Raw genomic sequence first — 24103 nt, 5'->3', positions numbered from 1 at the left:
GCAATATATGAAATGGATCTTACGTTCATACCGGTAATGGCTTCGCATCGCGCCGATTTTATTGCCGCTCATTCCGCTACCACCTCCCCCCTCTACTGCTCTCCTGCTTTATTCTCCCTTCCCTTTTTTTGTCCGAACACTGCTGCTTCATTTATACGTCCACGATGTTAAATTTCGACAAACTTGATTATCAAAATTTAATTAAATTTTTCGACCACTTTCCTCTTCTGGACGCGTCAGTTGTCATTCAATCAATTTTTAGTCATTTACTTCGCTTGTTTCAAATTAATTTTTTCGCCTGATAAACATTTTTATCAGTTTGATTGTTTGATTGCAAGTATGGACTTTCATGAACGAAGGTGATGTTGATTTTTCTCGTTATTGTTGTTGCTGTTATTGGTTTTTTGTAATACAAGTGATTTCATTAAAAAAAAATTGCACCAGGACAAACAACGTCGCGAGAAAACTGCTTTTCAAATGAGTTTGCGCTGGCTTTGATTATGAATGCAGAGTAAACGTGTTTCTAACCTGTTGAGCCAGGATATTGTGTAATAAGGAAGGTAAATTATCAAGAAATAAAATTCACGCGACTTCCATCAAATGAGCGACTAAAGTACTGTTTTAAAATGTAAATTTCAGCTTTCAGTTAGTTAGACTAAAAAATTGTATGCGATTTGTCGAAATAAGCATGGATTTATTTTTTAACTCTATTCATCTTAATATTTCCAGTGATATTTCTACATTTCATTTATAAAAACCAATGGAATACTCGCTAAAAGCATATCTGCGTTTCACAGCGTCGCCTATAATCGTTGATTCGTTTATTTAACGCATCGCCATATTCGCCTGAAGCATTCGCACTACAGTTTATTTAATTCAAATCGCGGTACGGATCTCCATTGCGTGCGCTCGTCAAAAGGCGTGTATAGGTGATACGAGGCGTGCGAGTCGGCTGCTAATAACGCGTCTCCGCGCCCATTGTCAACCAGAGGCACGACTGTCACGGTCGCGCATTTGATATTTCGCGCGCAGCTCTTCTTCGTGATTAATACGCGCTGGTTTTTTTTTTGTTTTTGGGCTGCTTGCACCGAAGTTGATCCAATTAACGACCAATACCCACCGTTCATTTATTTGCTCGGCACAGACGCCGATTATATGCCTTCTCTCTACGTCGCTTTTTTTCAGTCTTTGATCTTTCTCTTGAATAATTTCAAGTGTGTCCGTCCCATTTGCTCGTTATTCTAGCGCAAATACTTTATTCAATGCATCTCGCTTGTTGGAACATTTTTCCTTGTTTATATACTTGCATAGATAAATCGGATTTGGTGATGGGATGAAGAACGGTCGGCGCGGAGATGTTAAAATCGGCAGAATAACATCTACTATCTCACTTCAATTTTCCAGTCAAAGAAATCCTAAGCAACTGATATGTATTCTGTTCAAAAGAGTCTTTCTATGTTGCGATATCAGCGCACCCATCCGTATTTTATAGGTCAACAAGATCACGTAAGGCAATCCGTTATTGAAATCGTTCTCGAAAAAGGGGAGCTGAAGACGCTGTGTAGCTCCAGTTGCGCTACAATCGCATGGGGGAAAAATGTCCGTCGTATCTTGAACGCAATAAGCTGTAATCCGCGAGTCGACGCGCGCACACACATAGCCATGGCGCGCTGCCGAGGTGTCGTGCTTGTTTTGTCGGTCGACGACCGGGTGCACACTGTGGCACAAGCGCACGTATCGCGTCGGCCGACGTTTCACGACACATAAATATCCGCGCGATAAAAACTCGTATAACTTTTCGCGGAGGCAGGGCCGTAGCGCGCAGCCGCGGCGCGGCGAAAACCCAAATTTATCATCCATCGACCAGTGCCGCGCGTTCACACGTGTTGTATGACGCCGTCCGCTGATAGACGTTAAGTACCAGAGTTGCGAGCAAGAAGCCATGAGTGACGAGTGCGTTACTCTCTCTCTCAAAGACTCATTAATAGTATTACAGGTATGGAATTGCTTGGGGTTGAGGTTCAGGGTGGGGTCTTCTTCGCCTTTAGCGATGAGGTTGTCAGCCTTGGTGTTATGTTGGATAGAAGACTAATATAAAAATAGTTCATTGATCAAGTCATAAAAAATAGTCAATAAAAGGCTGTACAATTGACGCTTTATAAAACTTTGCACCATGCTAACAGTGAGCAGGAGAATGGTAGACTCTATGATACAGCCGCATCTGGATTACTCCGTGCTGGTGTCTTTGGATGCGCCCGAGGAACAGCATATTAGACTACAGAGATTAAGTAAATCATGCATTTGCTATATTTTTGGTGTTAGGAGGGTTGAGCATAACACCCCCCTACGGGAAACAGCTGGGATAGTTTCGCGCTAAGTCTCGCAGGAGCTGTTTCATTGCCCTGCTGATGCACAAAATCATACGAGAGCATGAGAGAGCCTAAGAATTTAGCCGAGTTCTTCTCTGTATACAAAGCCGGCTTCTCTGGAAGGGGGGGGGGGGGCGGCCGGAGCTCCACATTCCCAAGGTGAGAAACAAGTCTCTGGAGCTCACCTATAACTCTCTTCCTTCCGCTTCCTCTTTTCGGCATTTGCCATCGCTTGCTGTATTCAAGGATTGGGGTGCGAAGATGCCCTCTTTGCCTAAACCCTTAAATCTAACTATTGAGAAAGGGCTGCTATCCTTGCTTGCACGTTACCCATGTATTTATTTATTTTATATTCTTAATAACTGCACCACTGATCTCTCTTTAAAGCAAATTATACGAGTTCTGCTGAGTTGTGAGGAAGTATCTTGATTTTCTCTGTTTATGCGTTGGACTGTTTTCGCGACTTTTAAATGATGGACCGAGGATATCTTAAATTTGGATGTAAAATGATACTGTGATAGGCACCCGAATGAAAATTGTACGTTGTTACGCAGATGTATCGTTTTGCCTTAAGATAAAATGAAGGACTGTCAATCAATCAATCAATCTTTATTTTCTGTATCGACAATGCCTTGCGCACCGACGCGAGATAAAGAACGAATAGCCGGAGCGGGAGAGGAAAGGCGCGCCCCGTAATCGCGGCGCATCGATGCGAGGAACGCCGATAGACTTATTTTTAGAGGGGCGCGCGAGCGGCTGAGCGGCTCCGGGTCATCCGTAATCGATGGGCTGCGTTCGTGGAGAAGTGGCGGCTCGCCTTGACCCGAGCGACGCGCTCTATTCGGCAATAGGTGTGGCCGTCGTGCGGGCCGCGCGTCAGCGTTACCGATGGCGTGACGTCGTCGGGAACTGAAAGCTCTGTGGGGGCGTCGTGCAAGAAGCGTGTCGCGCTGGCGCCTGGACCTTCGGCCAAATTGGACAGCTAATTCCGAGGTTCGTTCGCTTGGCTGCGCGGCGGCAGCCCGACGTCGGCGATCTCTTTGCATTACGGGCGCACGGCTGCCGGGCGAGCGGCTGTTGTCTGATTATATCTAAATATTACCGCTGACTAACGATAGGTTACGCGCGCAAGCGGCGGCCTAATTGTGTTATGCAAATGCTACTTGCCGGTGCGTAAGAGCACGCGCCTCTCCCTCGCCGGTACTGCCTCTGTGTACATTAACGGAATTGCAGCGGGTTTAATTGCGCCCGGCGAGTAAGTTTAAGTGCTCGGAATGGAATCGCACAAGAGAGCGGGTGAGCGGGTGAGCGGGCGAGCGGGTGAGCGGGTGAGCGGGTGAGCGGGTGAGCGGGTGAGCGGGCGCCCGGGCGAGCCGGCGCGCGGCTGCTTTAAAGTTGGAGCTCTAATCCCTTCGCGAACTGGCGGAGTGTTGACTTTCAGCCGCTAATTGTCATGCGCGAGAAGCCATGAACGAAGGCACGATGCCGGAGTGTCTCCTTTCGATCGCATTAAGGCCCCTGTCGCTCGCTTTCTTTAGTTTCCGCCGAGTTGAGTCCAACGTTGCTGATACAATCGGCTTGTTGGGGATTCACGCGTAGCTGCGTGCTTGCGCACGTGTCGGTCTGCGCCGAGGGCAAGGTAGCTTACCTCATAAGCCCATCCCTCATGTCTATCTCGGAGACGTATGTGCAGAACTGACGCGTGGACCAACGTGTAATCAGTTCTCTCCCAGAGTGTAACCTCGTCACGCCGCGATGGCCTTTGAAAATATTGCGCCAACGTACTTGGCGATCACGCGTCGCACTTGGAGCATTCAGCGCCGTGGAGCGCGTCTTAATCGAATCGAGCTGCCTGGGAATTCCATTAGAGAGGCTGAACGATGAACTTGGCTTTTTTTTGCTTTTGCCTTCTTTGACCCTCCGGGACTACCAGCGGTGATATCGAAATTTCGCGCTACACTCGAGGTTCGAAATTGCGTTACGTGCATTATATATTGAAAGTACGGCTGGTCAGTCCAACACCGTTAAGTTTTCTGCCCGTGCCCGGCTAAAGTTATACCCGCGACGAGTTTCATAATGCCGGCAGCTTGCTGCTACTGCTGCTCGTTGGGCGGCAGCGGCTACTCTCTCGTGGACCAGCGAATCGATATAACTTTGTGTGAAATCCGTTTAGCTTTTTCACTGCACGCGCTCCCGGATCAAAGCGGATTTTTCTGTTTAGCTGCTTTTTTTTCGTGCGCGATTTCAAGTTGAATAAAAAAACTTTGATGGGTTTTCCGTGTATGCATTGATTTAACCACTAAATTAGTGTGAATTGTATGCGAGAATCCCATTTTACAAAGTATAGAGCCAAGTTTCGCGATTCATTTTTTCAATTAAATATTAATATGCATGGCGAAAAGATGTTATGTTGCATCGCAATCATGTGATGCGATAGAAATCGGAAAAAGGAAAACAAAAAAGTACAGTTTGAAACTGGCTCATTATAAATTACAATGAAAGATAAGCTCGCTTATTTATAAGCCAGTGCTTTTTGAAAATTTGTGAAGACTGATTTTGAAAAAAATTTTTAAAAAACACGTGAAAATAAAAAGTGATGCGTTCTTAAAAAACGGAAGGTTTGTTTGACTAAGTTTCTGTGAAAAAATAGCCTTTTCAGATTTTTGTAGTATTGTGGTTTCAATATTTGCATTTCCGAGTTGACACAGCAAAGTTTCACGTATAAACTGAATGAAAACAGAAGCTAATTGTGGCGCGATCGCAATCGTGCCATTTTCGCATAATACATTTAATTAGCCTGTAACGCAACCACGTAAACTGAATAATAAAGCGCAAGGGATGTAACGACTAGTAAAATATCCACGCGAGTTAAACACCTCGGTCGAGCGCGTGGCTGGGCGTCATAAGTGAAAATGGCGCGACGAAAAAGAGTTCCAACAAGGCGTAAATCAAAATATGCCGCTCTTAAGTGCAGGCAAACCGACGGGCAGAGTAGGCGAGATGGCGAACTGCAGTATTTTTGGGGTACGTGGGATTGTCGAAGCCAGGATATTCGCGGGCGAGAGGTGCATGCACAATAAATGTTGGCGGTGCTGTAGCTGCCCCTGACTCGCCGGTTGAAATATTGTCTCTGCCCACACCACCACCGGACCACACCTACCGGCCAACTTAGCCAGCTGCCGCGTTATCATACGCAACAGAGGGACTCACTTACGTCGGATGGTGGAAAAAAAGAATAAACAACGCACATCCCGAGGGCTGGTGTTTGCACGGTTGTTCCCCGACCGACGCGATGAATCACCCCGCTTGAACTTTGTACTGCAGCTCTGGCTTTCTCCCTCTTATCTCGGGAACCATGAGTTTTGGTCTATCATAATTTTTGCTTGTATCGCGGGCGTACGCGTATACCAGTGATATTCGGGTCAGCGATTACCGCCCGCTTATGAAATATTTACATCCCGCGACCAAATAAAAGTGCACTGCGTCGCCAATTCGCGTGCTAATATCAGTGGCATTTATTTTTCTCATTTGGAGGATCGAACGGCAGCGTTGTTATTTATCGTCACCGAATACGACGCGTTTCGGAACGTTACGTCCGCGAAGCTTTTCGGGCTCCGAACACCACTTTTTATAACATTCGTTAAATTTGAACGCGGAAGCAAGCTTCCGACGCAAATCACCGTGACTGTAGCGTCTATTTTCTTGCTTCTATGAAAGAGTAGTGTCGCTTAAGAGCGTCCATCCGTAAAATAGTGCTGAAAAAGGATGAGAAAAAAAAAATTGCGGGAAGCGCGCGATTCGATCCACGCGTGATTTCGTAAAAAGAAAGCGGGCGCGGTTGTTTCGTCGGTGAACGCGGCTTCGCGTGTTTTCATGAAATTATGCGCACCGGAATAATTTCGCGTATGTTAATGCGCGCCGGCTAATCGTGTGTGTAAACGCGCGCCTCGTAGATCCCGAGACTGGCCTGGGCCTACGCGCGACTCTCGATAGCTCTCGTTAATTTCCGTCAACATCATTGCCGGTATCGCGCTCTAATTGGAGACTGGCGAAAGGAGATCGCGCTGGGATTCGCGTGTGATTTCAAGTGTGCGAGTGCGCGCGCGTCCTCGTAATTTTACGATCGCTCATTAATTCTTGCAGCAAACGAGAATCGGAATAACGGTAACGCGCAGTTATTTGGCGCGGTATTTATTCCGGTGGGCGGTGTAAATTATCGAAAGCGAGCCGAGGACATGTCCTCGCACGAGGCGCGCCACCGTCCGGCGCAAGAAACAAAAAAAAAACACAGTAGCGATGCTCGCTTGTTTTCGCTTGGCAATTAACTCGATTCGATTCCCTTGGCCACTTTTGAAAGTCATCGCAACCCTAATTAAAGTTCCATTGTCGAGAGAAATGCAGAGAGCGAGGGCGAAGCTGCGGGAGAACAAGAATTGGTTTGTAAAGCGAAACGAGCGAGCGGCAGAGGGAAAGAAAGCAACGAAACACACGTAAAATAGTTTTTACGCCCTTTGAGAGGGGTTTACGCGGAAGTTGCGTTGAAAAGAGCGAAAGACCGCTGGGCGCAGCGCGCAATCTGCAAATAAAAACTTTTAATGAAAATCTCACAATGAAAAGTTATTTTTCAGTTATGCGTGCTAATACTTTGGTTTTTTTCTTCTCCCTAAACTGATAAAAGGCAGTCGACGAGGTTACAATGTCTCCTACAAAGGCGAAAGCGTTTCACAGAAACGTTCTCGTTTAATGAAATCGGCTGCTATCGAGAGGCCTTCCGCTTGATTAATTCATGCATTGATTAATTCTTCGATTCGATCGCAATATTGTCTCTGCTCTGTCACTCAACTCGTCGTAGTTGGAGTTATTGCAACTGTAAGACATCCCTGCTACAGATGTGTCGCGCATTAATCAAAGCTCGTCTGGATGGCCTACGAGCTTGACATTACTGCGGCGAGGGAGGGGATAGCGTTCAAGCATTTTCACGTGTCATGTATTTTTCTCGCTCTACCATTCGTCCACGAATTTCCCGGCTAATTTCACTTCGACACGCCAGCGAAAAACTTGCAAGAAAAGAGGGTCTGAGAAGTAAAAGCGGATTCGGAAGATGAATTCTGACAAGGGGTGATGGATTACACTACACTAGCATTCGACAAGAGGCACTAATGGAGTAAGAGGAAGTGAAACTTGACGAAACGCACTGCGTCGATTGGAAACTCGTGCTCGAAATCCGATTTACTCAAGTTTGCATTCCATGCGTTCGGGCAATTAACGTCGACAATAAACGCGGCAATTGGTTGGCTTTTCATTCGCGTCGCTTCAGTGTCGAATCAAATTCTTTTTTCGCTTGGATTCGCAGCAGTCGAATGAGCAAAGGCCGTCGCTCTCGCGGGTAAATTGTCAAGCGCCATGGAAAATCAGCGCAACATTGATGAAGGAAGCAATTGGCGAGCAACGAAGGGTCCGTCGACGCGGCGATGAGTAATCAAGCCGAGCGCCAAGGCTAGGCAGGGGGCGCATCGTCGGCCGGTGGCCGTAGCACACGGCAATGCGAAAAGTGCACGCGAGAGTGGACGCGAGCGACGCGCGGAGCACACGCGGCGCCTCGGCGCGGACCCCCCTTGCCTCCTGCCGTCGCACGCGCTTAGCTGCGACTCTCATTGTTCGCAGCAGCGACAATGCCCCGCGCCAAGAGCCTCTCTTTTTGCATGGGCACGTCTTTTCTCCTCGGGGAAAGAAATAGGTGCAGACACAGCGCGATGTTCTCTTTTTCTTGTCTCGCGCTCGCGCAAGTATTAATCATTCATTCGGCCGTACTGACCCGGAAGCTCGCGCACCCGCTCCTACCCCACCCACGTCTCCGCCGCACCGTGGCACGGCGGCTCATTCAGCCAAGAGTAATGCTTCTTCGACTTTCCGACTCTGCGCGAGCGCTTTGACCGGTTCAAATGATATGAGCTCGTGAATTTTCCACGCCCGGCTGCCATCGAAACTCCCTTTCCGGCTCTCACTCTCACTCTCTCTCTCTCTTCTTCTATCTTTCTATTGCAAGCTGCTTTAAATCCTGTCATATGAGTTGTCACGAATTTCTGGATCATTCTCGTACAGCCATGTAAATTTGATGCTCTGGCAAACGCATGCGCGAGTTGAATTATATTCGAGCGCGACAAACAAACTGCGAAGTAATCCTCTCTCATGCATGAATCGAAAACTAATCAGAGGGGTAGAGAGCGAACTTGCTTCACTAGCCGTTCGTGGTATCCGAGTGGGAAGCTCAATGTTTCAGTGCTTGGCGAACGTACAGAGCAACAAGAAAAAGAGCTCGCGCGCTCGTGAATTCGTAACGAGACGCGATGTCGAGTCAGCATCGTAACAAGTTGCACGTCGCGAGACGAACGAGACGGACGAGATCGCGCGGAACAAATGTCATCGCGGGCCGCGGAGTCAATTGCGCGTTTGCGGGTAGCGGCGTTGGACGGAAATTACGGAGACGTTCTTTCAAAGCGGCTCGACGTCGTGAGGCGCGTGGCGCGACGTCTTGGCGTCTCGCGACCAAAAGGTATGATGCGCTACGCCATGCCTATTTGCATATTCAGCTGTGCGCTCGATATTCCCGCGATGTCATTGGTGCCACGCTCTCTCTCTCTCTCCCTCTATCTCTCTCCGCGGTCCTACGTGCAGCCGTAATTGCTGCTGCCAACACGGCGCGGGCCGGAAATCTCTGGCACGCCGATCGGCAGCGAGGGATCAGCGAGCGCGCTGTGCGCCGATTTTCAGTCTTACGCGCCGTAGGCACGCGTCCGTTTTAATTAATATCGTGCCCCCCCCCCCCCCCCGACACGCTTGAGAAGGCTTTGTCGACGTGGCAAGAGCAAAAGCCGCGCCGCCGCACTCGTCGGCTCGCAAAGCGTTTGGCCCGATCGTGCGCTTGAGCGTTCTTTGGGGGCGCGCGCGCGCGCTCGTGTTGCGTAAAGACTGCTTTTGCGATCAGCCGAGTATCGCCGTGCTTTCATCGCCGTCCGCGTCGATTTCATTCCCGAGAGCCGAAAGTCGCTTCGTCAAGGTGAACGTTCGCCAAATTTACGAGGCGCTAATCGTGAGATATTTAGATTTTCTATTTCCGCTAAGCAAATGACCGAAGCCATAAAGCAGCTCGAAACACGGCGATGCTTGTCGAGATACAACGACTCGAGTGGCGCAAGCGACGGCGGGGTATATTGAGTGTCTATTAACCTCGGAGCTGTTGATTAAAAAGTCACTCTCGATATTAAAACATCGCAGCGCGTAAAAGTTAAGTTGGTGTTGGTCGCGGCGATGAAAGTTTATCGTTTTTCTAGCGCCCGCGAAAGCGCGAGGAAGAGAGAGAGAGGGTGGGGCCAGTGTTGGTGCTAAATTCATCAGCTGCGTGCTCTGGCCATTGACCACGGCAAATTCTATTTTCCGCGTTGGTGGGACGAGGAAGGAATAACCGAGGGGAGGAAGTGATGTCGGTAAATCAATTATCGCCTTGAGCGCAAATTTTATAGTCTCTCGTTGAAAGACTTTGGCTCGGGTATTTCATAATTTCTCACGGCGATAAAATGGAGTCAATAAAACGGGCGAAGAAAGAACCGCGTGGCTCCTGTATTTACATCGCGTTTGAGGCCGATGCAACGTGTTTTCACTGATTCAATCTCCGACGCTTTGCGTGCGCCGCCACCATCGCCGCCGCCATTTGCTCTGCACTGGACGCGCCTGTTTCAGCGCGACTTTTTCTCGCGCCGCAGGAGGGAGGCAAATTTTCCATTTGCCACTAGCACAAATACAACGAGGACGATGACGACGTCGTCGAGAGCTGGGAGAAAAAATAATAAAGTTTTTCTTCGCGCCGCTGCGCCTCTTTCGCCCCCTCGATTTTCCTGCAAGTCAAAAGCACTCGGGCTCGAGTCGACTGCGTAATGGCTGCTACCGGTCAATTATTTGCCATGTGAAACGAGCGCGTAACGAACGAGTGCGCAACGCCGAAGAACTCTGTCAATTTTTTCCTTGAACTATCACCAGTGTAGCCGGGCGTGCGCCAGTTATTTTCTTTCCAAATTAATGTTTGTCGGTAAATAAATGTCAACGCTCTCATTCTCTCGGGCCCGATGCAAACAAACGCGCGCGCAAATTTGCATTGGCGAGCGGGCGAGCGCTTGCCGCTGTCGCATTGAAAATTCATAACAATTTCGAAATTAAATCGAATATCCGGATGCACTCTGGAATGTCGTGTCTGGCAAAACGCCGCGGCGCGCAAATGCGTCCAGAGCATTTGTCGAAAAAGCATTACGCGCAAGCCCGCCGCGTAAATGATGAATCGCGGGCTGTAAAAATAACAATTGTCGTTGTACACTCGGCGCAATCAAAAATCCTTTGGGCTCTCCGGGAGCGGCGAAAAAATAGAAAGACACATCGGGCTGCGCTGATGTGCGCGCATTTTCTTCGCTGGTTACTGTTATCGTTATTGTTACTTCGAGTGCTACGTTCGTTTTCAACACTGCAGAGGTACACTACTAGTTGTTCGGGTGTCGGTAGACGTTAATATTGGTTCCCTATAATCACGAAAGCCTGTGGAAGGCCAATTTTAACATGCATCATGTTTGCACCTACGATTCGTGGGGTATAGATGAGAAGGAATGATAGAGAGAGAAAGAGAGAAAACTACATACAAGTGATATGGAAAATGGGCCGGGAATAATTAGGCTACCGTGGAATTACAATTTCGGCAAATTCTGTACTTTCTATTGATAAAGGACTGGCGAAGCTCCGAAGATATTCTTTAATTTCAATATTGGTCCAAGTTCAATATGTTCCACGTGAAAAATGCACTGGCGGGGCTTTGATACATAGAATTCTGCGAGGCTGTTAAATTAAATCCACGCGCGAAAACGCAACTCTAGGCTATACACAGTAACGTTATGAAATCCGACAACGCCATGCACTGGCACATGCGATCCCCTTTCCAGAACGCTCGTCAACATGCCGCACACCTGATAAATGCAACCGAAGTAGCTGTATTCCAGTCAGCCACCGGCTGCAACAAAAAGAGAACCGAGGCACAAGAACGGGCTCCGCGGGCTCCGTCAAAACACATCCATCGGATCCGTCTCTGGGGAAGGCAAGCAGCGGAGTAAAAAGGGAAAGAGCCGCGCGATAGACTTGCTGCCATTGCTGCCAGATTCGGTGAATAATGCAGCTGAGCCCGGGCCAAGCCGCTGCGCGCGCGCGAGCAACCGGCACAAAGGCCACGCGCGCTATCGTAGGTGCAGTCACACGGCGCTAGCCAGGGCCTGTGACACCGTAGAGTCAAAGCGCGCGCGAGAGGCGACACGAGGCAGCGGCGCAGCGAACAGATCCGCAATAACAAGACCACACGCTCGCGCGAACCAACTGACAAGCTTGCTGAATTAATTTTGCAGCCACTTTCGTGCTCGCGCAGATCGAATAGTTGTCGCGCGAGTTTACAACAAGTTGCCTCGTCAAATTTTCAATATCGCGCGCGCACCGCGATTATGCGAGATTGGCCATACACGCCGCACTTATTAGAATGATCAAAGGAAAATTACGCAAGTTTTATGTGCGTTGGCCTTTCAGCTCTGAACCCGCCGATTCGACGTTCACCTGCGTCGCTTGTGATAAATATTGATGCTTGTAACGTGGCTTTAGCGGCCGTTTTCAGTGCACACGATCGACATTTATGACCCGCCGACTGATACATGGCCGTACCTCTGCATTACTTTCGATATCTTTTTGCTTTTCCTTCATCGACTTCGTCGCGCGATACACTCAAAGCACGAAATATTCAAACGGATAAATACCGGAATATAAGTTCAATTTTAGAACTCATCTGTGAGCACAAAGGATCGATTAGTCGTGGAAAGAAGGAAGTAGGAGGCGATCATCAATCGATATTCATGGCTCTAACGAATGATGAATTTAACGGAGGCGACGTAGCTAGCTGAGAGGGAGACGAGAGAGAGAGAGAGAGAGAGAGACGTCCGATCACGGATTGGACGCATTAGCCATCGTGGTGCAGCCAACCAGCCACACGTTCGGGACAGGGGGAGGAGGGACAAGATGATGCCGAGGCGAGGAGAGGCAATACACGCCCTAGCGAAATGGCCTCGCACTGCTGGCTAATGGATAAATCGATGTATGCATCGATCGGCTTCAATTCGTCCGGCAGCAAGCACAATCCAGCAGACGCAACGCTATCGCAGCGGCGCCGAGCAGCAAGTGAACGCCTGTTTTTCTTGTTAAACTTCTGGTGGTTGAATTCAGCTCGTTACGGCGCGGTAATTGAAATGCCGCCGCGCCCTCGGCCAGAATTTCACTTACCAAATTCAAACTTGATCAGGCCAACGGCGCGGCAGGTTACTCGATGCTTATACGTATGAATACGAAAGTGGAAGGGACCGGCGAGAAGCGAATACTGGCCGACTACTCACCCATTGCCGGAGCGTAGATGTTGAGGTAGAGGCAGTCCTCGCTCTGATTGCGTAAGTGCGGCAGTATCCTTTTCAGGTACTCGACTCTACCCCTGGGCATCCGCTCCAGAGCCTCCTGCTCCAAAGAGACATCCGGAAGCTTCTGCGGACACACCGGTCCCACCTTCTCCGCCAATCTGCGCGATACATGTCACGCATCACTTAACATCATGCGTCTCCAATTCATCAGCCAAATGTTGAGATAGCGCTTGATTGGGAACTCGTGTACTTTGGGAAAAACGTCGCGTACGTTCGGGACATTCGCGTCTCAAATACTAATTCTATTTGAATGCGTTTGCTCTACTCCAAGTTGAGTTTACAGTCAACACAACGAATGTCCGAAATCGAAAAAAAGTTCGACCAACGATTGTCCCGACGATTTAAAACGACCAACGCGATCAGCAGCGAAAATCTAAATCGTTTATTCAATTTCCACGCTGTATAGAAATATTTTCCGATAAAATTCTGTTCAGCTTAATGTCTAGCAAGGTTAGCGAAAAAACTAAGACGTCACAATCATTAATCTCTGGTAAAACCAACCGCGCTTGGGCGCATTAAGAGAGAAAAAAGAAGGAGAACATCTAGGAATATCTAATGAAGCCTTGGAGCTTCGTAGGGCTTAACCTACAGTCGTCGGAGCATTAAAAATGAGGCAACCCTGCCACATTCACTCGACCGCGGGAACACGGGAATCTCGACTAGCTCCGAAAAATTTACTCCCACTATCAATAACCAGCTGAAGAAAAGAAGTGGTGGAAGGAAGCAGAGGGAAAAAAGAACGAGAAACGCGCGAGCGGCTCGCGAAGAACAAAGGAAGGAGGAGAAAAGGAGTAGGGGAACGACGCGAGGAGAGCAAAGGCGACGTAGCGGGTAGCGCTATGATTAATGACTCACTTGTTCCCGTCCCAAGGGCTTAGCGCCCTCGTCGGCGAGAAGCGATTGCCACCCGTCGGCGGCGTCGCGTACGGCACACCCAGGTACACGTCGATCGGCTTGAGGTACTTGGCGTTCTCGAACGACATTACCAGTCCTTGAATCTTGCCGTACCTGCAACCCAGAACCAGTCAACTTTTTACCTCCTCGGCCACTTGCTGTTTCTTGAGCGCTCGGTCGTCCTTCGTTCTTTTCCGTACGCTGGCGCCTCTCGAAAGCTTTGAAAACTAATGCTCCAACTACGAGCTTAAAGCTCTTTTGTGCAGATCAGATTACTTTGAAGCAGCCAGCTCGCGCTCATTAGTTTAATTACATTTGGAGAGATGGGACACGGCATTACTACTAAAATTGACTTTCTACGACTGCATGTGCGCTTCATCCTCGATATTTTAAAGCTTGAAAAAGTGACTATTGAAAGCGAAATGTTTCCGAGAGTGTTTGACTAGGAAGGTGAGAGTTAAATTCAAAAACTTGCGAAAGTGAAGCAATGAAAGGATGACGGAACTACTTAGAGACTGTCATTTTCAAGGAAGTTTCACTGAAATCATGCTGCTGTTTGATTACCTCGTGGGAACGACGCGTGGATTAGGTTTGGTCTTGGTTACGAGTGCCTCCACGGTTCTGGGCGTGGCAAGAGCAGCCACTACGAGGGCGATGATGGTTGCGATGACGGTCAGCTCCATGCTGCGTGGATGGGCGACGTCGCCCCCTCCCCGGCGGGGCCACGGCCTTGGCCGAGGAGCAGGCCCTCCTCGGGGACCAGCTTGTCTCCAGGAAGCTACACTTCACCTTGTCATTCGATTGATCTGACTCGCAGCTCGATTAATTTCCTATATCCGGTCTTGCTGCTGCTGCTGCTGCTGCTGCCGCTCTTCCTTTTTCTGCTGGTTTTTCTGCTGATGCTTCTTCTGCTTCTGCTTCTGCTGCTCTGAAGCCTCGTTAATCCAATTAAGCCGTCGCATCGTCGAGTGCTCCCTTAGATTTTTCTCCTCTCCAAGCTGCTGCCACTGCCGCTTCCTCCGACTGCTGCCAATTCCTCCTGCGAGCTAGAAAGAGGTAACTATTTCATTAGCGCGTTCGAGTGTGCAAGCGACGCTTTATTCCGACTTCAATTAAGATTGCCGCTATAACTTTTCTTCTGATGACGATATTTTCCGCAATGACCATTAAATCGCCTTTGATCTTTCTACGGCAAATACTCGCGCGATTTGCCGTCGCGAGAGCCGAATACGTAGGTCGAGTGCCAATTGTATTGGCATTGTACTTGTTTTCGCGAAGACGAAGAGAAACGAATTTCTTTTGCATGTAACTCGGCAAAAAAATATGATTTCGCAAGAGAGCGGCAACTTACACAAGTACGCGCGTCGCAATTTATGCAAGTTGAAGCTCTACCGGTAGCTCGCAACAATGTCGTATCTTATGAAGAGAGCTCGCTCGCGCGAAATCGCGCGTGCATGAAACTTGAACGCGAAAATTTTCGCGGAGAAAAGAAAATATCGTTTAGATTATCGTTCGGAATACGCTAAGCTCTCGCCGCCTCTCCTTCAAAAACTTTCTCAAACGCCCGTGCCGCGATAAAGCATGACAGTTCGAAAAGTTAATATCTTGATGCACCAGCGGCCGCGGTGGCGTCGTGCCGCCTCGAGCCAGGAAAAAATCATCCTTTTGGCGCGCAAGCGGCTTTCGAATCGCATCTCAAATACGTCACGTTGCACCACCGTCACGGTGAAACTTCGGCGATAGCCGATATGATTTTTTTGTTGGCGATATCGTACGCAAATTCGAACCTACGTCCGGAGTTTCTGGCCAACGACAACACGAGGCTTTAACCGGCTACTCCAAATTCGTTTTCATTTGAATTGGACTCAAACAGAGAATCACTCAAAATCTACATCAACTCTCGACCTAAACAAAGTCCAACTTTCGCAAAGTTCCTAATTAAATTGAGGGCTACATTTCATTAGATCAAGTGATCACTGCCAGTTACAGGAAACGTTTTACGCACAATTCTCTGCGAGGTTTGCGCTCTCCTGGAGCGTATAGTGCCGTCGCGAGACGCAAAGCAGAAAGAACGACAAGAGGAGCGGGGGCTTGGGGCGCGGGGTCGGTAATGCTCGAAGTGGGCTTCCGTCACGTGCCGCTTCTGATACATTAGCACTGATATTCGCCGGCACTCGCAGGTTTTCGCTAGGTGCGCACGAGTTCTTGGAAACTGTTCGCCTTGCCTGTCGTCAGCGCCTTCCACGCGCTCTCGGCTCTGTTTGCGCGCCCAAAAGGCTCTTCTCGCTTAATGAATGATACCCGATCTCACGGATTTTATGACGCACTATGCGCTCGACTTTGCGGCGGCTCAGCAGCAAGGATCCAAGAAAACAATTTTCCAGGGCCTTCACCCAGCTCGTTAAGCGATGTACGTACTACACTTTTAATAGATTCGCAGGCGCGTTTTGGAATCGATCGAGCGACAAGTTTGTTGGCTTTGTTCCAGACTTGAAGCAACTGCAGTGCATGAAACAGAGAGCGTGAAAAACATTGACGACGTAAACAGCACTTGGAGCGTTCGTAAACGAGAGAGGAACACTTGTAGGTTGACATTGGCGAAGTTTCATCACAACATCCACGGATAGTGGACTCCTGTTCGTTATCTAGCGCGCATAAAAGATAAAGTTTTTCCAGCGCGTCGACGACAACAAGTAGTAGGGTGAGGGTTCTGGGCGTACACATAATATTTCCATCATGCGCGCTCTCAGGGACGACAGTGTCGCCGGCTGCGGCGGAGGTTGCCGCCAGTAAATTCATAGTCGCATAGTTGTCTGGGCTGGTACATAGGGGCTAAAGGAGGCACGTGGGTCGACATACATTTAGCCATGTAAATGCCGTACGTGCCTGGGCATGTGTTGATGCGTCGACGTCGCGTAGTATAACGAAGTCTCGTCGCGCTCGAGACTCGCTGCCTCTTATCCCTCGGCCTCGCTCTCCTGGGTGTTTTGTCTAATGAGCCGCGCGCGCAAAGCCTTGAGTGGGTACGCCCTTACTTGTGCGTATGCCGTGTGCCCCGCGGCGCTGTTTTTGCTTTTTCTCGCGCCGAGATTTGTCGGCCGCAGTAGCGCCCCGTTCCGATGAATAAACAATGGGTATAACTTTGTTGCGCGTGCCACAAGCGAATCAATTTCCCATGGACGCGCGTCCTCGTATTTTAGTCTTCATTACGAATTCACGCCGCGCTGCCCCTAAAGCCCCCTCTCCCAAATGCGAAAGGATCAACTCGAGGCTCTTTGCGCGTGTCGCGCGCGGCGGATTCGCAGGCGAAGCTACTAGACGACTGGCCACGGCTTTCCCGCTGGCCAGCTTTGGCTCCCCACGTCGAGTCCACTATTTTGAATGCCCTGTTTACGCGCTAGCCAATGATCCGGGCAACCAGTTTGCCCATTGAGGGCTACAGTCCAGTTCCGCCGTGCTCCGCTCTGCTGCCTTATTGATGAGATTTGCAATTTCACCTTGGCTGTGCTTGTTTCACGAACTCCATAACACTTTCATGCAGTCAGTGCGGATCTTTGCGGATTCCCCACGCAAACGGAAGTGGCGTGGAGCGCGGTTGTTCGCGTTTTCTCAAGTCGTTAGCAAACGCGAGGGGGTGGCTGGTCCCTCGAGCCAGCTCGCATGAAATTAAAAGGAGGAAGAGAGGAAAGAAGAAAGAGAAGACGCGGAAGAAGAGGGGCGACTGTGCGAAGAAAAAAAGAGACGAGATGTACGAAAGAGTCTCCGAGAATAAGCAGAGCTTGGGTCGAGTGAGGAAAGCTCGAGCGCATCGCGGGCGCACACTCGCGTCGAGTTCATTAATCGTCCTCCCGTTGTCATCGAGCGCGCGCGCTCCATTAATCGACGCGCGCACGCGAATAGTGCTGACGCTGCGCCGGCTGCTTGACGAGGCGGTGTTTTCATCGTTTCCGTGGCGACTTTGAGCGAGCGCTCGACGCACCGCGCGGTCGCGCGACGTTTTTTTCGGTCGGCCCTTGCCAGCGCTGCGAGAGCGCTGCGAGAGCGCTGCGAGAGCGCTGCGGAAAGCAGAGAGGAGAGTAGGACAAATGACATCGTCCGATCGTACGCTTACTATTTTACTGTTTTCGAATCGAACTTTTACTTTTTTTTACGGGAATCGCTTTATTGTTCCGCTGCGCCGTGATAGCACATATCGAGCGGGAGGCAGCGTCGTGGACGTAGATCTAGTACATTCGACTTGTTGAATAAAAGAGTAACGCAAGTGAATAGAGATGAGACGAACGGAGCGACACAGCGAATTTCGATAGTGATTCCAAGCTCTTAAGGAGCTCGCAACAATGGGCTCGTCAAACTTTTCCGGTAGGTCGCGTGGTCGAACAATGCCTGCATTCAAGAAGCGTGCACGAGGAGCCGCGCGCGCACCCGTCCGATCTGAGTGTTAACAAGAAGACGACGAAGGCATAGAGCGAAGCCGTCGATAACGATGATGGCCATAAAACGTCACCCACCGAGAATCAATTGCGCCCGCGCATCGCCGCTCGCCTCTGCTCGAGGCTGACCTCGAGACACACAACGCTCTTCGCTTACAGCTCACGCGTATCGAGTTGCAATATCGCCGAGTGCTTCGTCGGCAGCCCCACCGCACAATGGATGCATATCTCTCTCGGGCCGAGAGAGAAAGGGCGAGCGGCAAAAAGCTACGAGCCTCGCGGAAAAGGAAATATTGCGAGGGATTATCTCGGGAGGTCGATGGGTCAAGCGTCGAGGTTAGTTCTTTTCCTTTTTATCTCTATACACTCGAGCTCAACAAATATTATAAATGAAGGCGTTACGTTCGAAGCGGGCCGCCGACTTGAATTTCGGAAATTGCAATTTGTGCGTTCGTCGTTTCATGCAGAGCCTTCAATCGCAATGATTAGCGTACCATTGTCTTGGCAATCAGCGAGATCACTTGGCATTAGTCCCCCTCTGTACGTTCTCGTACCGAAATAATATCCTCTAGTTAGTAGGCACTCAACGTGTGACGAATTCGCACAGTTCTAGGAATAATGTGCGAGGCAGCGAACGCGACAGGGACATTCTTCGCGCGGAGCAATCCCAAAAACGCAGAAGAGATGCTCGGCTGGAAGTAAACATTCAAGAGCACTTCGGCGGAATGAAACTCCATTCAGTGCCAAAGTCGCAGATCTCTCCGTGAGTTTTCGCGGGAAGAAAAAAAAACTAAATGCCCGCGCGCCCCCGCCCTTCGCGTGCGATAATGTCAGTCGGCGCGATAAGAAGTGCGAGAGGGGAGGCGGCAAACGAGCGAATCATTAGCGCGAGGGCCATTACTTCGCCGCTACTTTGTTCTCTCTATCTTGCCGGTCCACTCGTTACTCTCGCTCGCTGCACTTTATATTTCAATATGGCTTTTTTGTTCTGCGCCCGCGAGCCACTGCCCAGAGCCAACTCTACTTGGACTTTTTTGCGCCATTTAGTCTGATGATACATACGTACGTCTGGTATTTTATTTCGCTCGTTATTTTTAATTTTGCGCTTGACAGCATATTTTGGAGAAAACGCGGCTCCTAGTTGTTTTCTTCGTTTTTCGACAATAAAATTTTTATGGGTACCCGAATAAAATTGACGGCTGGCATTGCGTCGCGCGTTCTGAATTTTGGATGGGACAGCCGAGGAGGTAAAGCGTTTTCTTATTTTTCTGCGTATTACTTTGGTACGTGCGCAAGTGGCGTTTTTGCTGGCTAAAAAAAAAAGCCTTCCGTACCGTTTTACAACGGTGTTTATAGCAGTGCTTTATTCCACATTTCGTGAGCGCCACTTCGCGCTCCGTTCGCTGCGCAATTCCCTTTTAGTTTTTCAATTTGGGCACGCGCAGACGTATGTAAAGGGAAAGTTGAGCATTCGATTTCATTAGGAAAAGTCTGATATATATTCGCGCACACCGGTAAGTAAGGAATAAAGCCAAGTAACTTTCGTGGTAACATCATGAAACCGTCGCTGACAAGTATTGGGAGAAAAAAGTAGGCGAGTCGCGCGGGTGCGACCAAGTGAAAATTTAAAAAGTATATGAATTTCAAGAAAACGTAAAACTGCGAGAGCAAGGCTGACGGTTCGCTGGAGAAGCTCGCTTAACAAGCCAAGAGGTTGCGCCACCTAAAAATATGGAGGAGCCCGCGGAAAAAGCTGGAAGGTCATTAGCCCTATCTCGGCGTTGGTTGGCGCGTAACCCACATTTTAACATTCTTGTTTTTGCTTCCTCTCTCTACCTCTCTTTCCCGCTCGCAGCCCCTCATTTTCGCACATGTATGAATGTGCGGTGGGTGTTTCTTGTCGGAAAATGAAGTCGTCCTCGGCCTGAATGAGCTTCAGGCCGCGCGAGATGTCTTCCGCTCGTTCACGAGATTTCCTTCAAACTATGTCTTTCACTCTTTCATCTGCCCTCTTTGTTTTTAATTTTCCTCTAACCTCTGATTAAAGTTTTGTCCAATCGAAGCATTATCAAATTATCGAGCAGCGCATTTTCGGTGGGCGAGCGAGCCGTCTAACGAGACAATTACGTTCCACGTCAAGGCGGCTTTTCCTTCATTCCCCGAACGTTCAAGCGACAGTGTAATTTGCGCTAGAGCGCACTGACGTGACGTTCAACTAGACGCAATATGAGACCCCACAGACGAGCCTGGGATTTGTAAATATGGATTAAAGAAGCTTTTAACTACCGACTCTTTGTTATTTTTATGCTCTATGAATTTCCCTCGTCGACCAATAATTTAAGAATTGATGGGATTCGAATCAATAACGGATATTATAGCAAAGTTTGAATAAATTTTCATATAGTATCGGATGTATTTGCACGATTCAAATAGCAAGTCTACCAAAAATCCGTCTATGTTTACATATAAATTTATAACAATCAGCTGAAACAATACCACCATATAATGCACATTGATTCCTAAATTTTATAGTCAGGTCACAGTAACAGCAGGAATAACCAACCCATTGGTCAATTGAAATATAGAGCAAATTTATGTGAAATTTCGATGAATTGCAATATTTGACTCGTGTAAAAGCCAAAACGGGCGACGAACACGCAGTACTGTAAATCGCCATAGTGTTAATCGTTACGCCATAATAAGCTGTGCCGCGTTGCACTTCGGTGCATGTAACCCTGAATGGGATCTCGAAAAATATTTGTCATTAAATACATTCCTATAATTTCCAACATAGTCCGCGTAGTGCCCTCGTTGAAATCTGACAACTCTTATGAATATCGAATTTAGGGAATAAGTGGAATTCAGTTAACGAGCATTTCAGGTAATTCGATCGGTGGTTAGCTCGTTCGATCTTCATTAAAGAGAAGTTTCACCGCAACGCGTTTTGCCCGACAGTTTTTTTTCCCCGTGGGCTAGAGCTCGCCGCGGCAAAGTTGATTTTAGATACGATTTCGTCGAGCAACTTTATCAATACTTGGGCAGCATGATTGGCTACAAGTTGAGAAGGTTGCTTTGTCGAGCGCTCTTTTTTCTCCTATCCAGGCTAACTTTCTCATATTAAACTGCCTCGCTTGTACGTTCTTAAGAAGAACTTGCGAGTACAAGATATTACTCGTGCTTTCTCTCTCTAGCCGGAGTCGAGCAATTTTTTTCATGTTCGCGCTGGCGTTGAAAATCAGAAGAATGAGACGAGGAGAACGGAAAAGTAAGAGAGCGTCAAGCGGTTTTTTTTGTTTTTTGGGAAAAAGAGGCAGGAAAGCGTCGGCGGATGATCCGCAATGAAAGATAGAAGGTAAAAGCATCGATGACAATCGCGCGGGAGCGAGCGAGTGAGCTTCCAGTAAAAATGACGGAGCAGCTTTGCGCGCACGAGCTGGCCCCTCTAATATCCATCGGAAACGAGGCGAGTTTAAGGGGCGCCAGATAGTGCAAAGAGGAAAGCGAGAGAGGATCGCAAGCGTGCCCTGCGAGCTAAGGAGTGCTGACGGCCACACGGCTCCTCTCCTCCACTGCTGCGTCGTCTACCTTTCGTCGAGGGTTTTTCGGTGGAGTGTCTATTCTTATCAGCCCACTGAATTGATCACGTAACCTCCACCACCTAGAGCTCTTGTTTTACAAATCGATTTTTTGCTTGTCCTTTCTCGCACACCCATATCGGACTGTTCGTTTTTTCTTTTCGCAAAATTGTACGTCCTCTTGCCGAATCGATAAATTCAATTCAGTTGGCTACCGGCAACGAATGGTACATTAATGGCTTACAGGATTTGTAGGTTAACTCGATTAATCTACGAGGATTAAGGTGCGAAAGTAGAATCGAGCATCTCCCTCACCCTCAAACCCTAAAGTAATTACAACGCTAATACAAAGTCGCTTAACCCTACGCGTTCTGCAGCTCAAAAAACTGCACTACTGCGCTTTCGCTAATTTCAAATTGCGCTTCTACCCTCACCCGTCAGCAACTTCGAGCCCTAACTAGCCTGCGCCACAACTGCCTCCGAGCTGACGGACCCCACAGTCTTTGAGCTCTTGATCCTCTTTACTTCGGTCGATATCTAGATTCTTATACCTTCTTCTTCCAATAAAATCACTATCACTAGCGGTTTTAATAGTCGCCTTTTGTTTGATCGACTCGCCCGGAAATGTTCGCTTCGCGTGCAATAAAAGATTAATTCCGTGAAGCTGAACTGTGCGCCAATCACAAGTCCAAATAATACGATCAGTTTGCAATGATTAATCTTATTGGGTGATTAACCAGAAACGACCCACCGAACGATCATCTTAGATCTCATTATTTCTGTGAAACATTGCGAATACATAACGCCGCCATTATTCCACGTGCACGAATAAAGCGCTAACGAAGCAACTTCATTCGCATCACAGCCACATCGGGGGGAATGGTGCATTAGGAAAGCATATTTGATAACGGCAGAATGCTCATCGGAGAGCAGTGGCAGAGAGAAAAGAGCGCAAAAGGAAGTGTTCGAAGGAGAAATAGCGCGTCTTCACGGGTGACAGATCGACGCTCGCGCTCGAGTTCAATTTTCCAATTTCCCGGCTTGTCACTCTCCTCTCGCTTGGAATATTTTTCCCTTCGCAACTCTCCCTCCTCTCCCGCCGCTGCTGCCCGCGCTAGAGCTTATCCGGGCGGCGCTTATTTAACATTCCCACTGGGAGCCTTCGTCGCTTCTGTTTTAAAAATCACTCCGAGGCTGCACGCTTAGTATGCCGCGGCCGATCGCGCAAGTCGACTGTGATATTGCCTTGGCGCGCGCGCGCGCGCGAGCCCGACGCCCATGCCACCGACGTCCTCCTCCTTTCTCATTCTGCCTCGTCAGACAAACAGGCACAATTGCAAGAGCTCCCGCAGACAATGAGACTCCGGCAATGCGATCTTGAGCGCCATCTTGTGCACCTACATTCTGTCCCGTTGTCGCAAGCGCCCTCGAGGCCGGCGTTCGTCAACGACCCTAAAATTGTTGATGCGCTTCACCGCGGCTAATGCAACATTCGTTATTTTATGTGGTTTATTGACCATTCAACAAATTAGCCCGTCGAAACCTGTTAACGTCGCTCGCGTCGCGGCGCGTCGACGATAATCAACTGTCACTTGGGACGCTGTCCTGACCTTTGATTGTCACGGTGCGTGTGCAAGAGGGAGAGGAAGAAATTAGCAACGGCGCCGCCGCACACGGGGCCGGCATTAAAAGTCTTTCACGTGGAGTTGCACTCACTGCAATCGAGCGCGTCGAGGCTCGCCTTCTGCGTGCACGGAAAATTGAATGGAGCTATCGCGAGCGGCGAACCATGCAAGAGGAATGGAAATAATAAATCGCCCCCCCCCCCCCTTTCCGCGAATAACCTGCTGAAAATTGAGTTTTTATTCCTTTTAAACAAGTCGTAATTTTTGCGCTATTCCTCTTTTTACTTATGCCGTTATCGCATCACTGTACGATAGTTTTTCCTTGAACATCGGGTCAAGAATTTCCCTCTTCTTTGTCCCTCTTGTCATTTTTATTCAAGCTCGCACACTCACGTTGACAATTAATTCGAGCGACAAAAAAATATACTCCGAGAAGAAGAATAAAGCAACCACTGCTTTTAGCTGGACAGAATAAGAAATAAAAGGTAATTATACGCTGTAATAGAGTGAAAGGAAGAAGAAAGTGTCTGACACGCAGCGTAAACAGATACGTCTAAGCCTTCGTGCACAAGCTCGCAGATAAAAAAAAAGAAGAAGAAGCAACTTGCATGAGAAACAGGTCAAGCGAGAGTAAATTCAGAGGGGAGGGGGGAGGCATTCCAATGCTCTTTC

General features: G+C 48.8%; 1 protein-coding gene across 2 annotated transcripts in view; it reads right to left on the bottom strand.

The window, feature by feature from the left end:
* LOC131670310 (neuroligin-4, X-linked) overlaps positions 1-24103 on the bottom strand; it is a 102033-nt gene that overhangs the window by 61402 nt on the left and 16528 nt on the right. For both annotated transcript variants that reach the window (XM_058945810.1, XM_058945812.1), the window contains exons 2-4: positions 14366-14847; positions 13763-13915; positions 12830-13005 (exon numbers count right to left, since the gene is read on the bottom strand). In XM_058945810.1, coding sequence (XP_058801793.1) covers positions 12830-13005; positions 13763-13915; positions 14366-14484 — 448 coding nt within the window. In that variant the 5' untranslated portion in view covers positions 14485-14847. The remainder of the gene's footprint in view (positions 1-12829; positions 13006-13762; positions 13916-14365; positions 14848-24103) is intronic.

The sequence above is a fragment of the Phymastichus coffea genome, unplaced genomic scaffold (assembly GCF_024137745.1).
Source record: "Phymastichus coffea isolate CEN01 unplaced genomic scaffold, Cenicafe_Pcof_1.1 PCOF00108, whole genome shotgun sequence".
Classification (NCBI taxonomy): domain Eukaryota; kingdom Metazoa; phylum Arthropoda; class Insecta; order Hymenoptera; family Eulophidae; genus Phymastichus; species Phymastichus coffea.
The sequence above is the reverse complement of the archived record's forward strand: the minus strand, read 5'-3'. Positions and strand labels throughout refer to the sequence as shown.